The sequence below is a fragment of the Uloborus diversus genome, chromosome 5 (assembly GCF_026930045.1).
Source record: "Uloborus diversus isolate 005 chromosome 5, Udiv.v.3.1, whole genome shotgun sequence".
Lineage (NCBI taxonomy): Eukaryota > Metazoa > Arthropoda > Arachnida > Araneae > Uloboridae > Uloborus > Uloborus diversus.
This window is the reverse complement of record NC_072735.1, coordinates 75,195,201-75,212,902: the sequence shown is the minus strand read 5'-3', so window position 1 is coordinate 75,212,902 and position 17,702 is coordinate 75,195,201. Positions and strand designations below refer to the sequence as shown.

At 31.2% G+C, this 17,702-nt stretch overlaps 1 protein-coding gene across 2 annotated transcripts in view; it reads left to right on the top strand.

Moving 5' to 3' along the window:
• LOC129222040 (translocating chain-associated membrane protein 1-like 1) overlaps positions 1 to 17,471 on the top strand; it is a 40,350-nt gene extending 22,879 nt beyond the window's left edge. Inside the window, exons 7-10 of one of the 2 annotated variants that reach the window (XM_054856457.1) lie at positions 2,532 to 2,602; positions 6,227 to 6,337; positions 9,554 to 9,858; positions 17,227 to 17,471. In XM_054856457.1, the coding sequence (XP_054712432.1) occupies positions 2,532 to 2,602; positions 6,227 to 6,337; positions 9,554 to 9,858; positions 17,227 to 17,336 (597 nt within the window). In that variant the 3' untranslated portion in view covers positions 17,337 to 17,471. Of the gene's footprint in view, positions 1 to 2,531; positions 2,603 to 6,226; positions 6,338 to 9,553; positions 9,859 to 10,852; positions 10,947 to 17,226 lie in introns of those variants that run through there. The other variant, XM_054856458.1, reaches the window with a different exon arrangement.
• The last annotated feature ends 231 nt before the right edge of the window (positions 17,472 to 17,702 follow it).

The window sequence follows — 17,702 nt, the reverse complement described above, 5'->3', positions numbered from 1 at the left end:
GTGAAATTTATTAGACTCAAGGAGCGAAAAACAGGAAAATCGAAGATTTTGGTTTGAATATAACATTTAGATCTTTTCTAAAAGCCTACCTATGTATTTTTTTCCAGAATAGTCAAAGTACTATACATTATTTCCCCGCAAAATTTCCCATTTTACTTGAGTTCCCCTCCGTGGAAAGACTGAGCTTATCTGATAACACACATGCCAATTATGTTCTCTTGTTATTTCCAAAAGTGTTTCTGCAGCTCTGAGTGGTGTGAAGTATTTTTTGTGTGTGTTTTTGCTCTAGAACCACCAAAATAACAAGTTTGAAAGTGATTACGTGTCATATACTGGTTTTGGAGAACAGTTTTATAGTGTTAGTTTTTAAGCTTTTCACTTTGAACATCGATTTTGGTGAATTTTATGAAATGGGTAAGTTGTCTGACCTTCCGTCACGTAAGAAAGCGTTGGTTAAGTATATGTTAGACCAAAATACCTTTTCACCAAGAAAAATGTTGAAAAAACTTTTATATTTCCCAAACAACTGTCAGCAGAACCAATGTTTCTGTCAAAGAAAATATACCAATTGTCCCAAAGAGGCTGAGAAAATGTGACAGAACACAAAGGATCCAAAACACCAAGGATGGAAAGAAAACTTATTCGGATGGTCAAGACCAACAAAAGAGTAACTAGTAAAGACCTTGCTAATGGTTTGAAGCATTAAGGTGTGGAGGTGGACCCATCATTGACCCGGCGACGACTTATCACCAATGATATGCCTGCTCGAAGGCTACGCAGGAAAGCCAAAATTACCCGAGCCATGGCAAAGAAAAGGACTCAGTGGTCCCTTAAACATCTTTTGAGCATCTTTAGCTCGCTGAATCCATTTCTTTGCCTTAGCGGGGGTGATTCTGGTCTTCCAGCGTGGCCTTTGAGAAGGCATCTTATTAGCGGTGAGTTGTTGCAGGACCAGTGATGGGCCCACCTCCACACCATAATGCTTCAGAATGTTAGCAAGATCTTTTCTAGTTGCTCTTCTGTTGTCCTTGACCAAATAAGCTTTCTTCCCATCCTTGGAGACACTTTTTGTTTTCTATCGCATTTTCTCAGCCTTTTTGGGACAATTGGTATGTTTTCTTTGACAGAAAAATTGATTCCGCTGACAATTGTTTGGGAAATATTAAGTTTTTTCGACATTCCTCTTTGTAAAAAGATATTTTGGCCTAATGTATACACAACCAGTGTTTTCTTAGGTGGTGAGAGGTCAGGCATCTTACCTATTGCACAAAATTCACCAAAATTGACATTCGATGGAGAAAATGTACAAACGAACACTAAAACTGTTCCCCGAAACCTATTTGTAACACAAAATAATTTATAAACTTGTTATTTTGGTGATCCTAGTGTAAAAACACACGATAATATACTTTACACCACTTTGCAGAGCTGCAGAAAGTTTTGGGAGTAACTACAGAATATAATGGCGAGTGTTATCAAATAAGACTCAGTGTTGCCAGCATGAGGAAACTCAAGCAAAATGGGAAATTTTGCGTGCAAATAATGCATAGTACTTTGACTATTCTGGGAAAATATTAGGTTGTTAGAAAGAATCCAGAGGCTTTTTTAAAATCGGAATCTTCGATTTTCCTGTTTTTTGCTCCTTGAGTCTAATAAATGTCACACCTCTGTATAGTAATTGACAAATCACAGCTATTTCAAAAGCATTACATTAAAGTATTAAAATGAAAATTCGTTTTCATACCTTCAATCTTGCAGTTAGTGGTTAAAAAATATGTTACAATGTAGCATGAAATAAGTTTTTTGTATACTAGTATTGGCAACGTAACTACAACTGTTTTGTTTATATCTGTACCTGAAAGCCAGGCTAACGTAAGTCACATTATTGCTCTTTTCAGGAGAGTGAAAAACTTTCCTCTAGTGCAGACAAAAGATGGGGCTCGCTCTCTTTTATGCTGGTGTATAACTCTAAAGGATTTTTTTTTTTTTTGGAGAATTACGTAGTGATAACTCGATGCCGACTGAGATTCTACATATAAAGCTGTATTAGCCTGAAAATTGCCATTTTTGACCAGTCTGGCTCTGACGTACAGATATTTTCAGCCTTGAAAATTTCAGATATAGTCCTTTTTATTATCCTCTTTTTTGACTTAAAAGTTCTTCTTTTTCTAGGGACAAACTGAAATGTTAGTTGTAATTAACAATTGCTAAGCATTATTATTCTACCACATTCATCTAGGTATTTCTTAGCTTAAACATGATTTCTTAGAAACTTTTTCTACTTTTTGTTTTCAAAAATAGCTCTGAAACTCATTTGATGCAAAAAAAGTTCTAGCATGTAAAACTCAAAAAAGTTATGTGTTGATTTCACTTTTTTTTTTTTTTTTGTGCTATCATTTACAATTTCTTTTTATAACATTTAGACAACTGAAAAACAATTTTGGCTGTTTATAAAAATGTTGATCATACAATTAGCAATTTTTTTTTCTTGAAAAGCCTTTTCAACGATTTTCTCTCTCCTTTAATTTCAGGATGAAATGAAACCCAGGATTATTTACACTACATTGTACTTAGTATTTTTGACTGCTGCTTATGTACTTAAGTATGTTTCATTTTTTACACTTTTTATTTTAAAGCGGATTTCTAAATTCACATTAAAATTTTTATGCACTGAAATACAATAGAATCTCTAAAATCTATGGTAATTGGACTCCTCACGGAAATTCTTAGTGATTAGAATTTTACACTATTTGGACGGCATAAGGAAGTAGAGTCGAATCCCGACTTAGGCGAGGGGTGAGTTCAAAGACCCCTCACGTAAGTCAAAATTTCGCGTTGTGGAAAAGGGGATGTGTAATTCTTTTTATAAACATACCTAATTATTTTACACACTTGTTCACACCACCTTAAACTGTTTTAAACCATTCCTTAATTATACATTACCATTTTTTACATAAGGAACTGAATTTTTATTTCTATTTTTAAAAAAGCTGTCTTAATCAACATAAAATGCTGTTACAATGCTCAAAATCAGTGATCAACGGGAAAGAGAGATAAAATAAACCAGTACAGTATGTAGTAACAATAAAATGATGTTCTATAATAATACTGTGCAGAAGTTCCATTAATGATATTTGTTAATTTAATGAATGAAGATGTTGAGATTTATGCTGCGTGATCAAATCGTTATTATGTGTTTTTAAACACAGTTGCTTTGCTAATTCTTTTATAACATTTCCATCTTTGGCAAGACCCCTCTTCTTGGTTCCTTTAAATCCTGAAGAAGAGCATCCATTTTCATAATTTTTGCAATTTGCATAGACACTACTCGGCAAAATTTAAAATTTTCCCTTATCTTGACTTTTAATTGTACATATGAAAGATTCACTCACACCTAATACTGTCGTGCTATCTTAGATGCATTTTTTAGTTGTTCGAGCATATCAAAACTTTCTCTTTTTCTTTCTGTCTTGACAAACTTAAGATGGAATAGTGCTCTTAGGTGTCATATTTCATCAACTTTCGCATTTAGAATGAAAAAAATATGGTAAATGTGTAGAAGTTATTTGTATACATAAACAAAGCTATGTTCTGACGACTACGGTGTAGAAACTTTCTCTGCCAGTGATGCTGAAGGTATGAAGGTCCATTCACGAAAAAAAAAATATTTTTAGTAGCTAATAACAAAGCCGATACTTTCACACCGCAATTCCCTTCTGAAAATTTTCATGTTGTCGGCCAGGAATTTGCGTTAGGTCTAAAATGTACTAGTGAAAAAATCGCATTGTAGCGAGAGTCAACTGTATACTTTTTACTTCCTTGTAAAAGGAAAGGAATGTATTCACTTCACCAAAATTTATCACTCAATTCAGGGCTGCCACTAACAATTAAAAAACCATATATTACGACTATTTTGAAGAGTTAGTGGCTATGACAGCTATTTCAACCTAAATTAAGACAAAAACGACTATTTTGTAAAAAACCGCTGCTATTTCAGCTTCAAAGTGACTAAAATGTAAAAAAATGTGACTGATGTAAAAAGAAAACCTTCAGCTTCAATTATCATTGACCGAACTTTTCAAATTATGAATACTCAGGGATGCCAAATTATGCCAAAACTTGCCTAATGTGCTAGCGCTACCTTATTTATCGCCAAGGATAAGTAGAACATCCCCTTTTTTTTTGTTTTTTTTCTTCTAGCGGCACCCAATGCATATTTCTTGCCAACGGGAATAAAAATGATTGGTCATTTCAACCGATTATTATACGTTGTACTTCCATGTATCAAAGGAAGTAGTTTAGATTTCACAAACAAATTCACTTAATTTCATTTCAAAAATGCTGATTCAACAGTGAAGCAAAATTTAAAGGAGCCTAAGACTACTTTTTTGGACATTTTAGGTTACTCTGGGTCATTAACTTATGCTAACCTTGCCATTTTCCCATGTCATTTAATGAACATACAGTATTCTATTTAATTTTTCTGTAAATGTAAATTAAACTTAAATGTGTGTGAAAATGTAAATAAAAGCAATCAATTGTTTTATCTGAAGGAGTGATAGTGAATTTAACAACAGTGTTATTATAATAATTATTATTATTTTGTGATTTAAAAGCCTGATGTACATACAAAATACTAAAGTGTGTTTTCAACACTTACTGTCTTACGTGATATATAACTTTTTCGCATTTGTAAGTGCATTTAAACCCTATTAATAATGAAAAGTTTTGGGGGATGGCTTGTTAAATTTTTCTAACCCACCTGCCTCTTACTAAATTCTTTCTTTTCATATCAATTGGACTTTTTGCATCAAACTTTTATCTTCAAGGCATGTTTTAATTTATCACTAGCAGTCAATGAATATTTTGTGCCTTTTAAGGAGTAGTTCTGGCACCAACCTCGTAATATTTTTGAATATTTTATTACATGTAGCTGAAGAAGTTTTAAAATACCGAAAGATTTTGATTTTCATATTTTAACGCATATCATGTTTCAAAAGAACACTTAAAAAAAGTAAAACACCTTGAGTTAAGCAGATATAATAGTACAAAATTTCACAGGCACCAATTGCTATTTTGTTTTTGAAACTTTAATCATTCAAAAAAGAAGAAAAAAAAAAAACCTCCACCGGCGTCAACTCCTTGAGAGAATTGTAATTTTTTGCTTTTCTCTAATTAACAGGAGTTGTTCACACTCCTGAGAAACTTTTAATTTAAGAAAACCTATATCCATAGGCTTTTGAACTTTGTACCAGTGATGTTCTCATGAATTTTTCTGTGGGTATACTCTCAGTAATCAGCTATGCACTTATGTGTATGCGTTCATATACATAATATGGAATTTTTTGAAGCTTGAGGGTATACGCTATATGTCTAAAAAATGCTTGAGAGTATATGGTGTACATATAGTATTCCCTATGGGAACACCGCTGCTTTGTACATTTTTGTAAAGGGAGACTACATCTAAATTTTGTATCAGGTGTTAATGTTAGTAATCAGGAAGTAAATACTGGAGCTAAATGGCAGATATTGTGTGCAAGACATTGATATGAAATGAAGGCCTAATTAAACTAAAATTTGGCGTAGGATTTATGAGCCCTTAACTGAGCACTAAGCCATCCAGCAGATTTTATGAGGATTTTCTTTTTCAATCATTTTTTTAGGCACTAAAAAACCATTAAAGAAAAATCTCGATCAAGTGCTTGCAGTATCTGTCACCTGTAATACTTTCATATAAACTAAGTTTTCAAAATAAATTTTCGATCAAAAGTATCTCCCACAGATATGACGTTCTTTAGGGCATGCTTAAACACAAAAAAGTAACGAAATGTCCAAAATTTTATTTAATTCATTTTAGGAAAATTATAAATTTACTTGGTTTTGTGATTTGTTCATGATGAAGCATGGGCAGATGAAACTGGGATACTTTTAACTTCTTTTAAGGCCATTCAAGTTGGTTATTTCACTATAAAATTTTGCTAACTGAAACTGAATTAGTTTATCTTCATTTAAAAAATTCAATTTGTATTGATATTAATGGACTATTAATGGACCTGCAATTTTTACAAAATCTTCAAAGCAGCAGTATTGCCAGTGATACTTGTCTAGTCGAGAACTAATGGTTTGTTCAATTTAGATTAAAATACCGCACGTATTTTATAGAGATGTTTTCTTTTTTACTTTTCATTACTGATTGAGAAGGCTTATAATGTGTTGGAAATTTCAGCTTTACAAGAATCGCTATCTGTCTGTCAGTCTTGCACTATGTGGTGGAAAGTATATTTCATACTTCAAGACTTCTATATTTTGCAGAAAGATCTAGGGCTGCATCCTATGGGTATGTTTCATTTTATTTATGTAAATTTTTCTATTGTACATATATATACTAAGTATTGAGTGGAAATCCCCCCTGTTTCTACGCCAAGTTCGCTGCCTATGCCTGCTGTTGAAATAAATTTGGCGGTGGTATTAATTAATCAATATCCCTCTTTTTCATATTTTCTATACCTATTTCCAGTTGCGTTTTGTGTCATTCACCTTTTTAGCCCAAAATTGTCACCTGTGGCCGCTGTCTACCGCGATCTATCTCTAATTCTTTTTGTTCGTCTCTATTAATTTTAACCTCCCTGCCCATTTCCTAATCTAAACAAAGATCATTCAAAAAATTGCTTTTTTCATTTCATTAAATAGCGCAAAAAAAAGGGTCTCTCCTTTTTCCCCGTAGTTTGCAAACAGTAGTTTTCAAAAAAAAAGGGAACACCACGCTATTTTAATTAAATTAAGTATGCAAATATGTAATGTAAAATAGATACAGCTAAACGTCTGGCGGAAGCGACCGCGCTACAGTAACCCAAGCGAAATTAGCAAGCGAAACGAACTCTGGCCGATAAGCAATTGCGATTAAAAAGCATGGTACATCTAGGGCAAAAAGAAAATCCCGTACCCCGTGTGAAAAATTTAACTATAGAGAACCTATTGTTTGAGAAAAGGAAACAAACTCTGGAATTCTCCCCCCCACCTTCTGATATCAAATAATCAGTAATCATATTTTTTAACTAAAATGCCTGAACACCCTTTAAAACCCAAAATCAATCCTTTACTATCCAAAATATTTTGCGAAATAAACAAATAATCTGCAACTCCATTGTTTATCACCAAATTCTCCAAGCGACTTTCAAATTAAAAAGAAAATCATTTATCATTCGAACAGTGAGTTTAACAAAAATAAAAATGACAACAGAGCAATAACCAAATCAAGAATCCACTGGTTCTACTATTCGAACGCGACCATGTACCGAAGATCACGTCACTGCAGAAACACATTTAATCTGTATACCGAAGATGACGTCACTGCAGAAACATAAATCAAGTTTAGCCTTGAAAATTGGCCCAATTTTTAGAATCGCTTATATTTTTGTTCTAATTAATTGAGAGAAATGGAACAAACATCTTGTTTGGAAAGGAAAGCTCTTTCCAACAACATATATATTGTTAAGGGGTGGTTGGATTTTTACCCCCCAATTAGGCAAAAACTTGAAATTTTAGCTTAATTAGTTAATTATAAAAAAACTAGTTAAAAATTTTGAATTTTGGGTTCGTGGTGCACATCCCCGGAGTAGTTTCGAATTTTGTGCCAAGTTTCAGGGCTGTAGGTGCTATGGGGTCTTCTGGCTATCGAGTACAAAGAAACAAAGAAAGAAACACCGTCACCTTTAAATATTTAGATTCATTTTTTCTTTCCATTATGTATTCCAGTATCAGGGTGTGTATGCGACCTGGAATGTCTCGAAAGTCCTTGACTTTCATTATTATTATTTGTTTCAAGCCCTTGAAAGTCATGAAAAATTATTTTCTGCCAAAAACATAAAATATACAAAAATGCAAGTCTTGCTTCCACTGTAAAAAAGTTGTGAGATCTCGTGTAAAACTAAGTCTGTTTTAGTTAGTATCTTGGGAAGCACCTATTTAACAACTTTAATATAGTTGCTAGAAGATGTATATCAATTTTTTTCCTTTTTTGTCTTTATAATTCACAACTTTTCTGCACTATTACAACTTTGAAATAAAACTAGTATGTTGTGGCCATCATGAAACTTTCTTTATACCTTTCTTATGATTCTAATTCCACCCCATGCTTGACAAGGAAGCAATATTCCCAACAAAAACAAAATTACACACGTCAAAACTTGACGACCATCCCAATCCCCAATTCATCTCAAAAGCAAAGAATGAAAATTGAAAATTATTTTAAAAGCCTTGCTTAAAATAATTACAAACATTTATTTGTTAACAAACACAAGATGGCAACAGTTGAGAAGTTTAAACCATCGCGATTTTCTGGTCATTTTCCAACAATTAAAATCACGTGAAATACGCTGATGACAGTCTATTACGATTTATCTTTCTTATTGTTGCAATTATGAAGCTATTTTTATTCACAAAAAAAAAAAAAAAAAATCAGTCCCCCCACCTCTATGGATCAATTAGCCCCAAAATTGAACCAACACCTGTTAATTGGAAGTTGTTTTACAAAGAGTCCTAAATGTTCTTATTTCTTGGGAAATAATTCTCAAAGTTATTTATGTCTCACTGTGTATATATTTTTAGGAATTTTTTTTTAAGTAATTTCATTTTGAATGAATTAGTTGCAATTTCATTCAACATGTATTAACAGGGGCGTAAAATTTAGTCTTTATGCACTAATCTAAAGACAAGTTGCTCTGTTGTTTTTTTATTTCTTTCTTTCCAATGGGGCTGTATAAGAGACCTACCTCGTGGCATCATGGCCATCATCAGATGTAGTGCACGCCCCAACAATGCATCAGTCTTTTGTGTGTCACCATTAGGCGCTGATGCGTGATGCAGTAGTGTTTTTGACACCCAGTTTCCACCAGATGGAGGCACCTGGGCTCTCATTTGATGCGAAATAGCACTAGGAATTTAATTTAGCCGAGGGATATTCTAAGCCAAACGAATACACAAGAGATCTTTTACATGCCACATAATCATACAACATGGGCGCTAAAGATTTCTGCATCTCGAAAATCCATCGACTGGCCACCCAAGCCAGAACCTGGGTCCCCAGGCGTAGAAAGCCAGCGTCTAACCATCATGCCACCAGCCGGCTAGTAGCTCTGTTGTTTCAATAATGATTTTAAAATAAAATAATAATTCTTAAAATCAACTAAAAAACTTTTAAAATATAAGTGACAAAATAATAAATGCATACTGAAAACAAAAAACTACTACTATTTTCAGCTTAATTTACTATTAAATTTAATTTCTAATTTTATGCTATTTTACTCAAAAAAGGACAAGAAAGACCCACCATTAGTTTCTTCGCTCTATACTAAAATTTTTTTTTGCAGTTTTATATTTTTGATATCTTCTCTTCTAGTAATATCTTCAATTTACCTTAATTTTATTACCATTTCCTTTTAAGCATTCTAAGTATATGATTTTAGTATTTGGTTTGTTCTTTAAAGTGACAGCTTAAAATCTTTTTCATAAATATAAATAAATACTATTAATTAGTTAAAAATATTAATTTCAGTTTTACGGTTTGGAATGTTCTATTTGTGCTTGTGAGATTGGGATCAATCTCATTGTCTGTGCTGACTTTCTGGTACGGTCTTGCAAAACAACAAGTTACTCCTGCTATGGATATTGTTACTGGCAATTTCAATACTCAGCTAATTCGTATCAATTGCCTTGTGGCTGTCTTTCTATTGCAAGCATGGATGATGTGGAATTTCATAAACTTCCATATGAAACGACTACGAGAAAGGGCTGCCCAAGCAGCATCCAGTAAAAAGAAGGCATTGGCCAAAAAGGAAAAGAAGCAAAAGAAAGATGAATGTGAGTATATTTTTAGCATCTGTTTAGCATGATTATTCTTTCTTTTCTTTTTTTTTTTTTTGTAAAAAAGAAATTAAATTGTTTTTGCATTTTTTTGCTGAGGATACCCAATGTTCAATGTCAAGTTTTGTGATTTTTTTCTTTTTTATAAACTATTTTCCAAAAATTCACCAAGTTCATTAAGTTTCAAGATTAAAACAAAACTTCAGAAGAATTTCAATAGTTTATTCTGTTTGATAGTAGATTGAATTTTCGTTAACAATCTTGAAAAAGTGTGGCGACATTAAATTAAAACAAAATCTAGTTTAAATATTGAAATTTGTGCTGCAAAGTGGTTGTAGCATTTGTCAAATTGTCTGTTTGCAAAATTTTATGAATGTAAGTGGAAAAGATTCATCTGGACACATCTACCCCTTTTTTTAAAAAAGGTCGATATGTACTTATACACTTTCACAGTATTTGTGTAGTGCAATAATTCTTGTCATTATAATTAGTTACTTCTTGAGAAAATATTTTTAGATTCCTAAAGTCTAAAAATATCCACTTAAACAATTTGGAAAACATAGTATATTTATAACAAAAATTTTTGTGTATTAAAAAGTTGGGAATTCATTCATTTAAAAATATATTAGTGTTTTGCACCTAATTTGTTGATACTACTGTAATCTGAGCTTGAAATTTGCTAACTTTTTGTGTTACTTAAAAAAACTATGAAGAAGTCTTTTAAATTAAGAGTGAAGCCCTGGTACAACAAACTTCAAGGAACCAAAAATATTGCTTATTTTAACGGGACTCAAGAAGTGTAATGGAAATTAAATCAGGACTAATTTATTTTGTTTGAATGGATATTTTGTTGCATTCATTGGTATTCATTGGAATGGGATTTCACTTTATTTTATGCTTTCAAGTGCTCAATAATTGTGTCTTAGATTGTTTTAAGAATTTTTTATTTCATTTTTACTGACAAACTTTTTTTTGTATGTATTTTTAATAGGATTTGCATGCTTTATAGAAGTTAAAGTAAACATCATGATTCAGATATAGACAAGTAATAAATCTCACAATTTGTTTGCAGTGTGTTAATGTCTGTGACTGTCATAAATTCATTAAAGTTTTTTTTTTCAGTTATGTTTCATAAAATATAGTGCAGTAATTTGTTTTGTAAAACTAAGTTTTCTTCATTTAATGCTAATTTTTGTTCATGGTACAAAGTTGTTATTTCTTGATTTTAAGCTATAGTAATTGTCCATAAAACATCATACTTAGTTATACATTACAAAAAATGCTTTGAACCTGTAAACATTTTTTTTCTCAAGTGACATTATTACTACCAAATTGTGATTAAATCTGAAACAGAACTGAAGATTGTTGCAACATTGCAGACTGATCCGATACAAGACTAGTATTTTTATGGTACAGAATTTTACCCCCCTCCCCCTGCATTTACTGGAAAGTAAACTTATTTTGTTTTTGTTAGAACTTCTTGTTGCTATAAATATAAATTTTTCAACAAAGAATACAATGGCTGTTTCACATGCATCAAATTGAAATATCAATTTGTGTATTCAGTGGCCGAAAAGCAAACAAAGACTACAGAAGAAAAAAACTACAAATTCAATTAGGAGAAGTCACAATCTTTTAATTTGATTTGACAATTCTTGTACATAGCCAACTTCTGCACCTGTTGTTTTTGACCAGTCACATGGATGACATCTCATCTAATTAACTAATCAGAAGTCAAATTTTTCCTGTGATTGAGTTGAAAATGACAGCAAAGTCAAATCTGAGGTGTATGAGAATCAGGCTGACTGTTTACAACTTCTCTCAAGCCTGCAAAATGCGAGTTGAGCTGATTTGTATTGTTTATCATTTTCATTTAAAAGGTAGATGAATCTGAAGTCTAACATTGCTAATTTAAGATCTTGAATAATATTGAGAAACATGTAGTATTCGTCTAACAGGGAAAAAACACCCCATCCGTGAGTAAACAGGTCCAAAAATTTTTCTTACTATTAGACAGCAGGATTTGGAGGGTCACAAGTTCAGACAACATTATTCTAGATTTAGGTCAATTTGCTTTGATGAGCCCTGGAAAAGCGGTTTGACTGCATAGGTCCTTGTTCTGTGTCTAGAAGCAATGGGGCCCAGAGTTGCTAGTTCGGCTCTAGAAATACAATGGTATTTCCTTTCGAATTAGATTATTATTATTATCATTATTTTATTTTTTTGAATCACTAGCAAATATTATGTTTGATAAAGTTTTGTTTCGTTGTATCATATTTTGTAATTAATTTTAACTTCAAAATATTAAAACTCAATTTTGAAGTTTTTAATTTGTCATTTTCCTATACCTTCTTCGAGTTCACTGCTCAGAATTTGTTAAGTCTACATCACTTTTCTCACATTCACTACACTATATTTTTAGCCACCATTTTGTATTGTACTTGGAATAGTTGTTTTAAATATCAATTTTGCATTTGAAAAGTACTGCATTTTTTTTTTTTTTTTTTTTTTTTGTCACACTGCAATTGCAAAATATTTTGGGATTTAAATAAACTCAAGATGCAGTAAATGCACAAATTAATTATGAAAAATTCCTATTTAATCTAATTTATTTTATAGTAAATGTAAGCAGGTATGTACTAGGGTGTCGCCAAAACAAAATGAAAATCGATGTTTTAAGTCACACACCCTTTTATATTTTTCCTTTTAGGTCAAAACAATTGTGTAAAAAAGTTTCATATAATTGGAATAATGGCAACCCATACTGACTTGTGCCTAAAAGTGTGTGACTATGCCAAATCGTTTTTTTTTTCTGGAAGTTTGGAATTTTATGTTGATAAAATGTTGACCCTATACGTTGACCCTATATGACTTCACGTGTACCACAAAAATATTTATCCAAATAAAGAAATATTTAGATGTCTACCAGAAGGCCTAAAACTTGTAATTTTTTTCAAACAATTGATTTTTTTTCTATGCATTTGTATAAGAATGTGAGATATATATAAAGAACAAAAACCAAATAGTAAACTCAGTGATTAGTGCTAAATATAAATTTTAACTCTCTATGGATATTTAAGTCTTCCACATAGTACTCAAAATATGGATTTTTTCAACTTCAAGTTAAATTTTTCATTTTAAATATATAATTTTTTTATTATTCATTTGTAAATTTTGATTTGAAAATGTGTTCACTAATGATTTTTGAACTTGATATTTTATCAAAATGTATAAGTACTTCTTTGAAAGATAAATAAAAAAAATCCATTTTTTGAAAACAAACATAAAGTTTAGGCCTCCAGATGGACACCTAAATATTTTTTAATTTGAATAAATATATTTGTGGTACATGTGGGCTACAGGACAACGTTTTATCAAAATGAAATTTCAAACTTCCAAAAAAAAATTTTTTTTTACTCGGGCTAGTAAACAGGGCTGGCTTACACTTTCGGGTTTAAGTCAGCACAGGTTCAGGGTTCGTATGCTCCGGGAAAACCTGGATTGTTAGAGAAAATGACATCGTTAAAAATGTCAGAGAAGTCAGAGAATTTTCTAATTTTTCCAATTTTTTCCCTAGGAAATTTGCACTGTGAGATCTAATCATCGTTTTTATCGATGTTTCCTGAAAAAAATTGTAAAAATTTTGAGGTAAAATGACACAGGCAATAAAAAAGCCCCCCCCCCCCAAAAAAAAAAAACTTCCGCAGTCGCCATTTTTGCTCCACAATAGTTTCCAAGAAAAAAAAGTTCTTGGGTGAACACAGGGATGAGATTTTTCCGGCTTTTTCTTTTGGCTTTTAAAATTTTCCCTCCTTTTTTGCTTTTTTCAGGCCTTATTTTTCTCAAAAATTGAGAAAAAAATAGGATTTGTTTTATTTTTGGTCCCCGGTTTCTTATTCTTTCTATTTTTTCCCCTCGAATCTTGATCCTCCGCAATATCTGCCAAAAACGTATGTTTTGGAATCACCAAAAACGTATGTTTTGGAATCATGCCAACGATGTCAATCACTTGATGCGCCAAAAGTTACATGCCTTGTTTGAGATTTCAGTCTTTTTGCATTCTGCAAGTTTTTTAATTATTTTTAATGTTGGGTGGTTATTTTACTATATGCTACCTTATATCCGTTTATTTTATTCATCATTTCAATGATATTTTTATTTCTTTATTTTAGAAAAAATGCAAATGTCAATCAAAAAATGTGGCTTAGCACAAACAGTCTCGAATTTTATTGAAACTTTGCGTGGTTACTTTTTTTGTGTATTTAAGAAAGTGTAAAAAATATTCATGGTGAATCTCAAATGGTTTAGGCATTACAGCCTGTTAAAAGTTATGAGATTTCATAATTAAGTGAGGCAGCGCTGCAAGTTGTTCTTTTGATTCCGAAATCGTATTAGGAAGTTTTTAAAAACAAATTTTGGGTTCTAATGCAAGGAAAAAGATAACAAATCCTTTATATACATATATATTGATTTTCAATTCTTAATATGAAAAGTTTGTCCTACCACATAAAGAAATTTTAGATTTTTCTCTCTGTTGTAAATTTTTACTTTACAAACAGACCTAATTTTAAAATTTATGTTTTCACTTGTTTAACACTATAAACTCAAATGTTTTTAATGAAAAAAATGTATTTATCTCTAAAAAATATGAAAAGTTGACACTATTGTGTGATGCAGCCAAGATTGACCTCTGGCTCCCCCAACCCTTTCTTCAAGGACTCAGTGGTTAGAAATTGTTTCCTCTTTTTCAAAATTTAGATTTATTTAGGAATAAACACTATTGCAGGAAAAGGTACAATGCAGCAAATTGTACAGTATTATGACTTATACTTAGTTATATAGTATTACCTTTAAAATTGGTAAATTAGCCATTTTTTGTTGAATTTTTTGAATACCATGGCTTCTAGGTTCTATTTTGATGCGGTTTTGGATATCAATCCCTTTTAAGATTTTTTTTTTGGATTTCCTCCTTTTTGCTCTCTGACCACTCTCATCCGGAATTTAGCACAAACTCTACAGCAGGGGAGAAGACAATTTACTGCTTTGGAAGCACAAGCCTGAGGATGGGAGGATCGATCGGGGAAAATCGTTTTTTGATCGCAAAGACATTTTATGTAGGAAACATAGTCACCATTTTTGGTCATTTATTAGATGGAAGTAGACACAATGTTAAAATGTCTAAGTTTCCAAAAACAAAGCAGAATCGAATGTTTTCTTTAACTACAAACTAATGAAAACAACGAAAAATGTGCTGCAAATTGTTTTTATAATTATTATTATTATTTTAAATATGTAATTTTCTTGAAAAATGAAAAATTTTGTTCTTAAAACTTGATCTTTTTCTCATTGCCTTGGGTGCAAATGAGCTAAAAACTTTTCAACTGAGTTGTAGTTTCATGAAGATTTATTATTTAAGAATTGTTTTCATGCTACAAATTCAAAAATATTTCTTAATTTTTGCTGTAGCCGCCATATTTGGTCATTCCCAAGATGGAAGTACACAAGACGTTTTAATTGTCTAATTCCGAAAACGGCATTGGATGTTTATTGCAATGCAAACTATTGAAAACAAAGCAAAATGTGCCCCTTTTTTTGGATAATTCGTAATTATTTTCTGTAAAAATGCAAAATTTGATCTTCAGAACGTTTTTAATGCTAATTGATTTAGACACTTTGTGCTGAAAATTAACTGCTTTGTCTTAATTGTAGTTTTCTAAGGATTATTAATTATTTATAACTACTTTTATGTAACAAATTCAAAAATCTACTTATCATATTTTTTCACTTAGTCACCATATTTGGTCGTTTTGCAGGATGGAAGTCGACTTAAATTTGCTAAAGCAGAATTGCATGTTTATCTCAATGTAAACTACAGAATGTAACATAAAATGTTCAATAAATTATGAATTTTTAAAAACTTATTACTTTCTGAGAAGAAAAATTTTAATGTAAGCCCCTTTTAATATGCAAAAGAAAAAAGAACTGTTGATTGTTGGCATTGTGAACCTATGATCGGCGGATATCGATTTTTGTTATAGCGTTAAAAAAAACAACTTTAGACAAAAAAAAAAAAAGAAAACTTCAAAGTTTTTTTTTTTTAATCTAAAGGGAAAAGTTTCAATTCTTAGGCATTGCTACTTTAAGCAATTTCAATAACTTGAAAATATTGTTATTTAAACTTAATTTTGAATGAGGGTAGTAACCTGGAATTTTCTGAAAAAAACAACCTGGAAAAAGGAAAATTAATAGAGGGTGTGCGTCATGAAACATTGACTTAGGTTTTTTTGGGACACCCTAATGGGGTACATACTGAATCTGACACAGAACGGTGAAAATTCTCTCAATTTTAAAAAATCACTACATGTATCAATTTAAATGTTTGTACTATTGTGCCAAATGCTAGTTCTTATGATGTTTTGAATTTTGAAAAATAAAATTGCATGCACAATTACTGGTCGATCAACGTTATAAAAATGTTTTTCGTTGTATGAGTTAAAAGTCTGAATTTTTAGAAAGGATTTAAACAAAGGTTTAAAAATGTAGTGTATAACCCCATATCTGCTGGTATGTCGTAAGTAAGTGGCCAAGCATGCTGGCATGCCGGGGGGAATTTAAAAATTTTTGGCATGCTGGATAATTGAAGGTTTATTTTGCCAAAAAAAAAATACCATGCTGAAATTTCTTTTTATTTATTGAGTCATAAGTGCAAGTATAAAAGTTTAACAAATAGTAAGATAAAATCATTCAGTATTTGTTATTTATGTAGATCATTCATTATTGAGTTAGTTATGTACCACTAAAAGGATTTACTCAGAAGCATAAATAGTTATTATGATTTATTACATTTATTTTTTAAATTATACATATATTTTATGTACATATATTTTATAAATTATTTTAAGTTTCAATTAGGAGAGTTTTTTTTATACTCATTCACATGCACAATAGCTGCATTAAATAATTTTTGCAATTGTAAAATATTTTTATTTTAGTTCTATAAATGTTAGCTTCATATATATTTGATTCTTTTTAAAATTATTCGTAATGTATAAGATTTTGCTTACCAGAATATTAAGAATACCATTGTTATTAGTATTTCACCAAAATTAAACTGTCTATTAGTATCAACAAGATAATTTATAGAACTAACATTTTTTATGTTAATCATATATTTATTATTTTTAATTTAGTATATTTTTCTTATCTCGATTTTTCTGGCATGGCAGAATGGACCACCCAAGTGTTATTGAAAACCTGGTGAGCCCTGAATTTCGCGACATGCCAGTTGATGCAGGGAAATATGGTACTGGTTCTTAAAATGATAGTTTAGTCTATAATTTGAATGCTTTTATTTTCTATTTGTAGTGAAGAAGGTCTCTGAAGATGAAGTAAATGAGTTACCAGAAGTTGATCAAAACACAAAGAAAGATTTGAGGTCCAGAACTGGAGTATCCACAAAATCTAAACGCAACTAAATGACTCAAAAATCTCAATCTGTCTTTTCCATAAGTTAAACTTCCTTTTTGTTACAAATTGGTTCTGCATTTGTTTGCTTTTGTACTGATTCCTTTCTTCAAAGTTTTACATTAAAATTTTGTTCTTTTTAAAAATGGACTAGTTTTCTTTCATATGAACTTAATTTGCACATTACAGAAACCTCATGGTGTTTGACATACAGTCCAATGTAAAAAACAATTTTAGTTATTGTTTTGTCTGATGGTTGTTCCTCGCTCCAAAATATACTTAGTTTCATTGAAAATCTAAATATTTTTTTGTCAACAAAAATCGAAATGTAAAAGGCATTTGAAGCAACATGCCCTGGCAGAAAATGTTTTTGATTA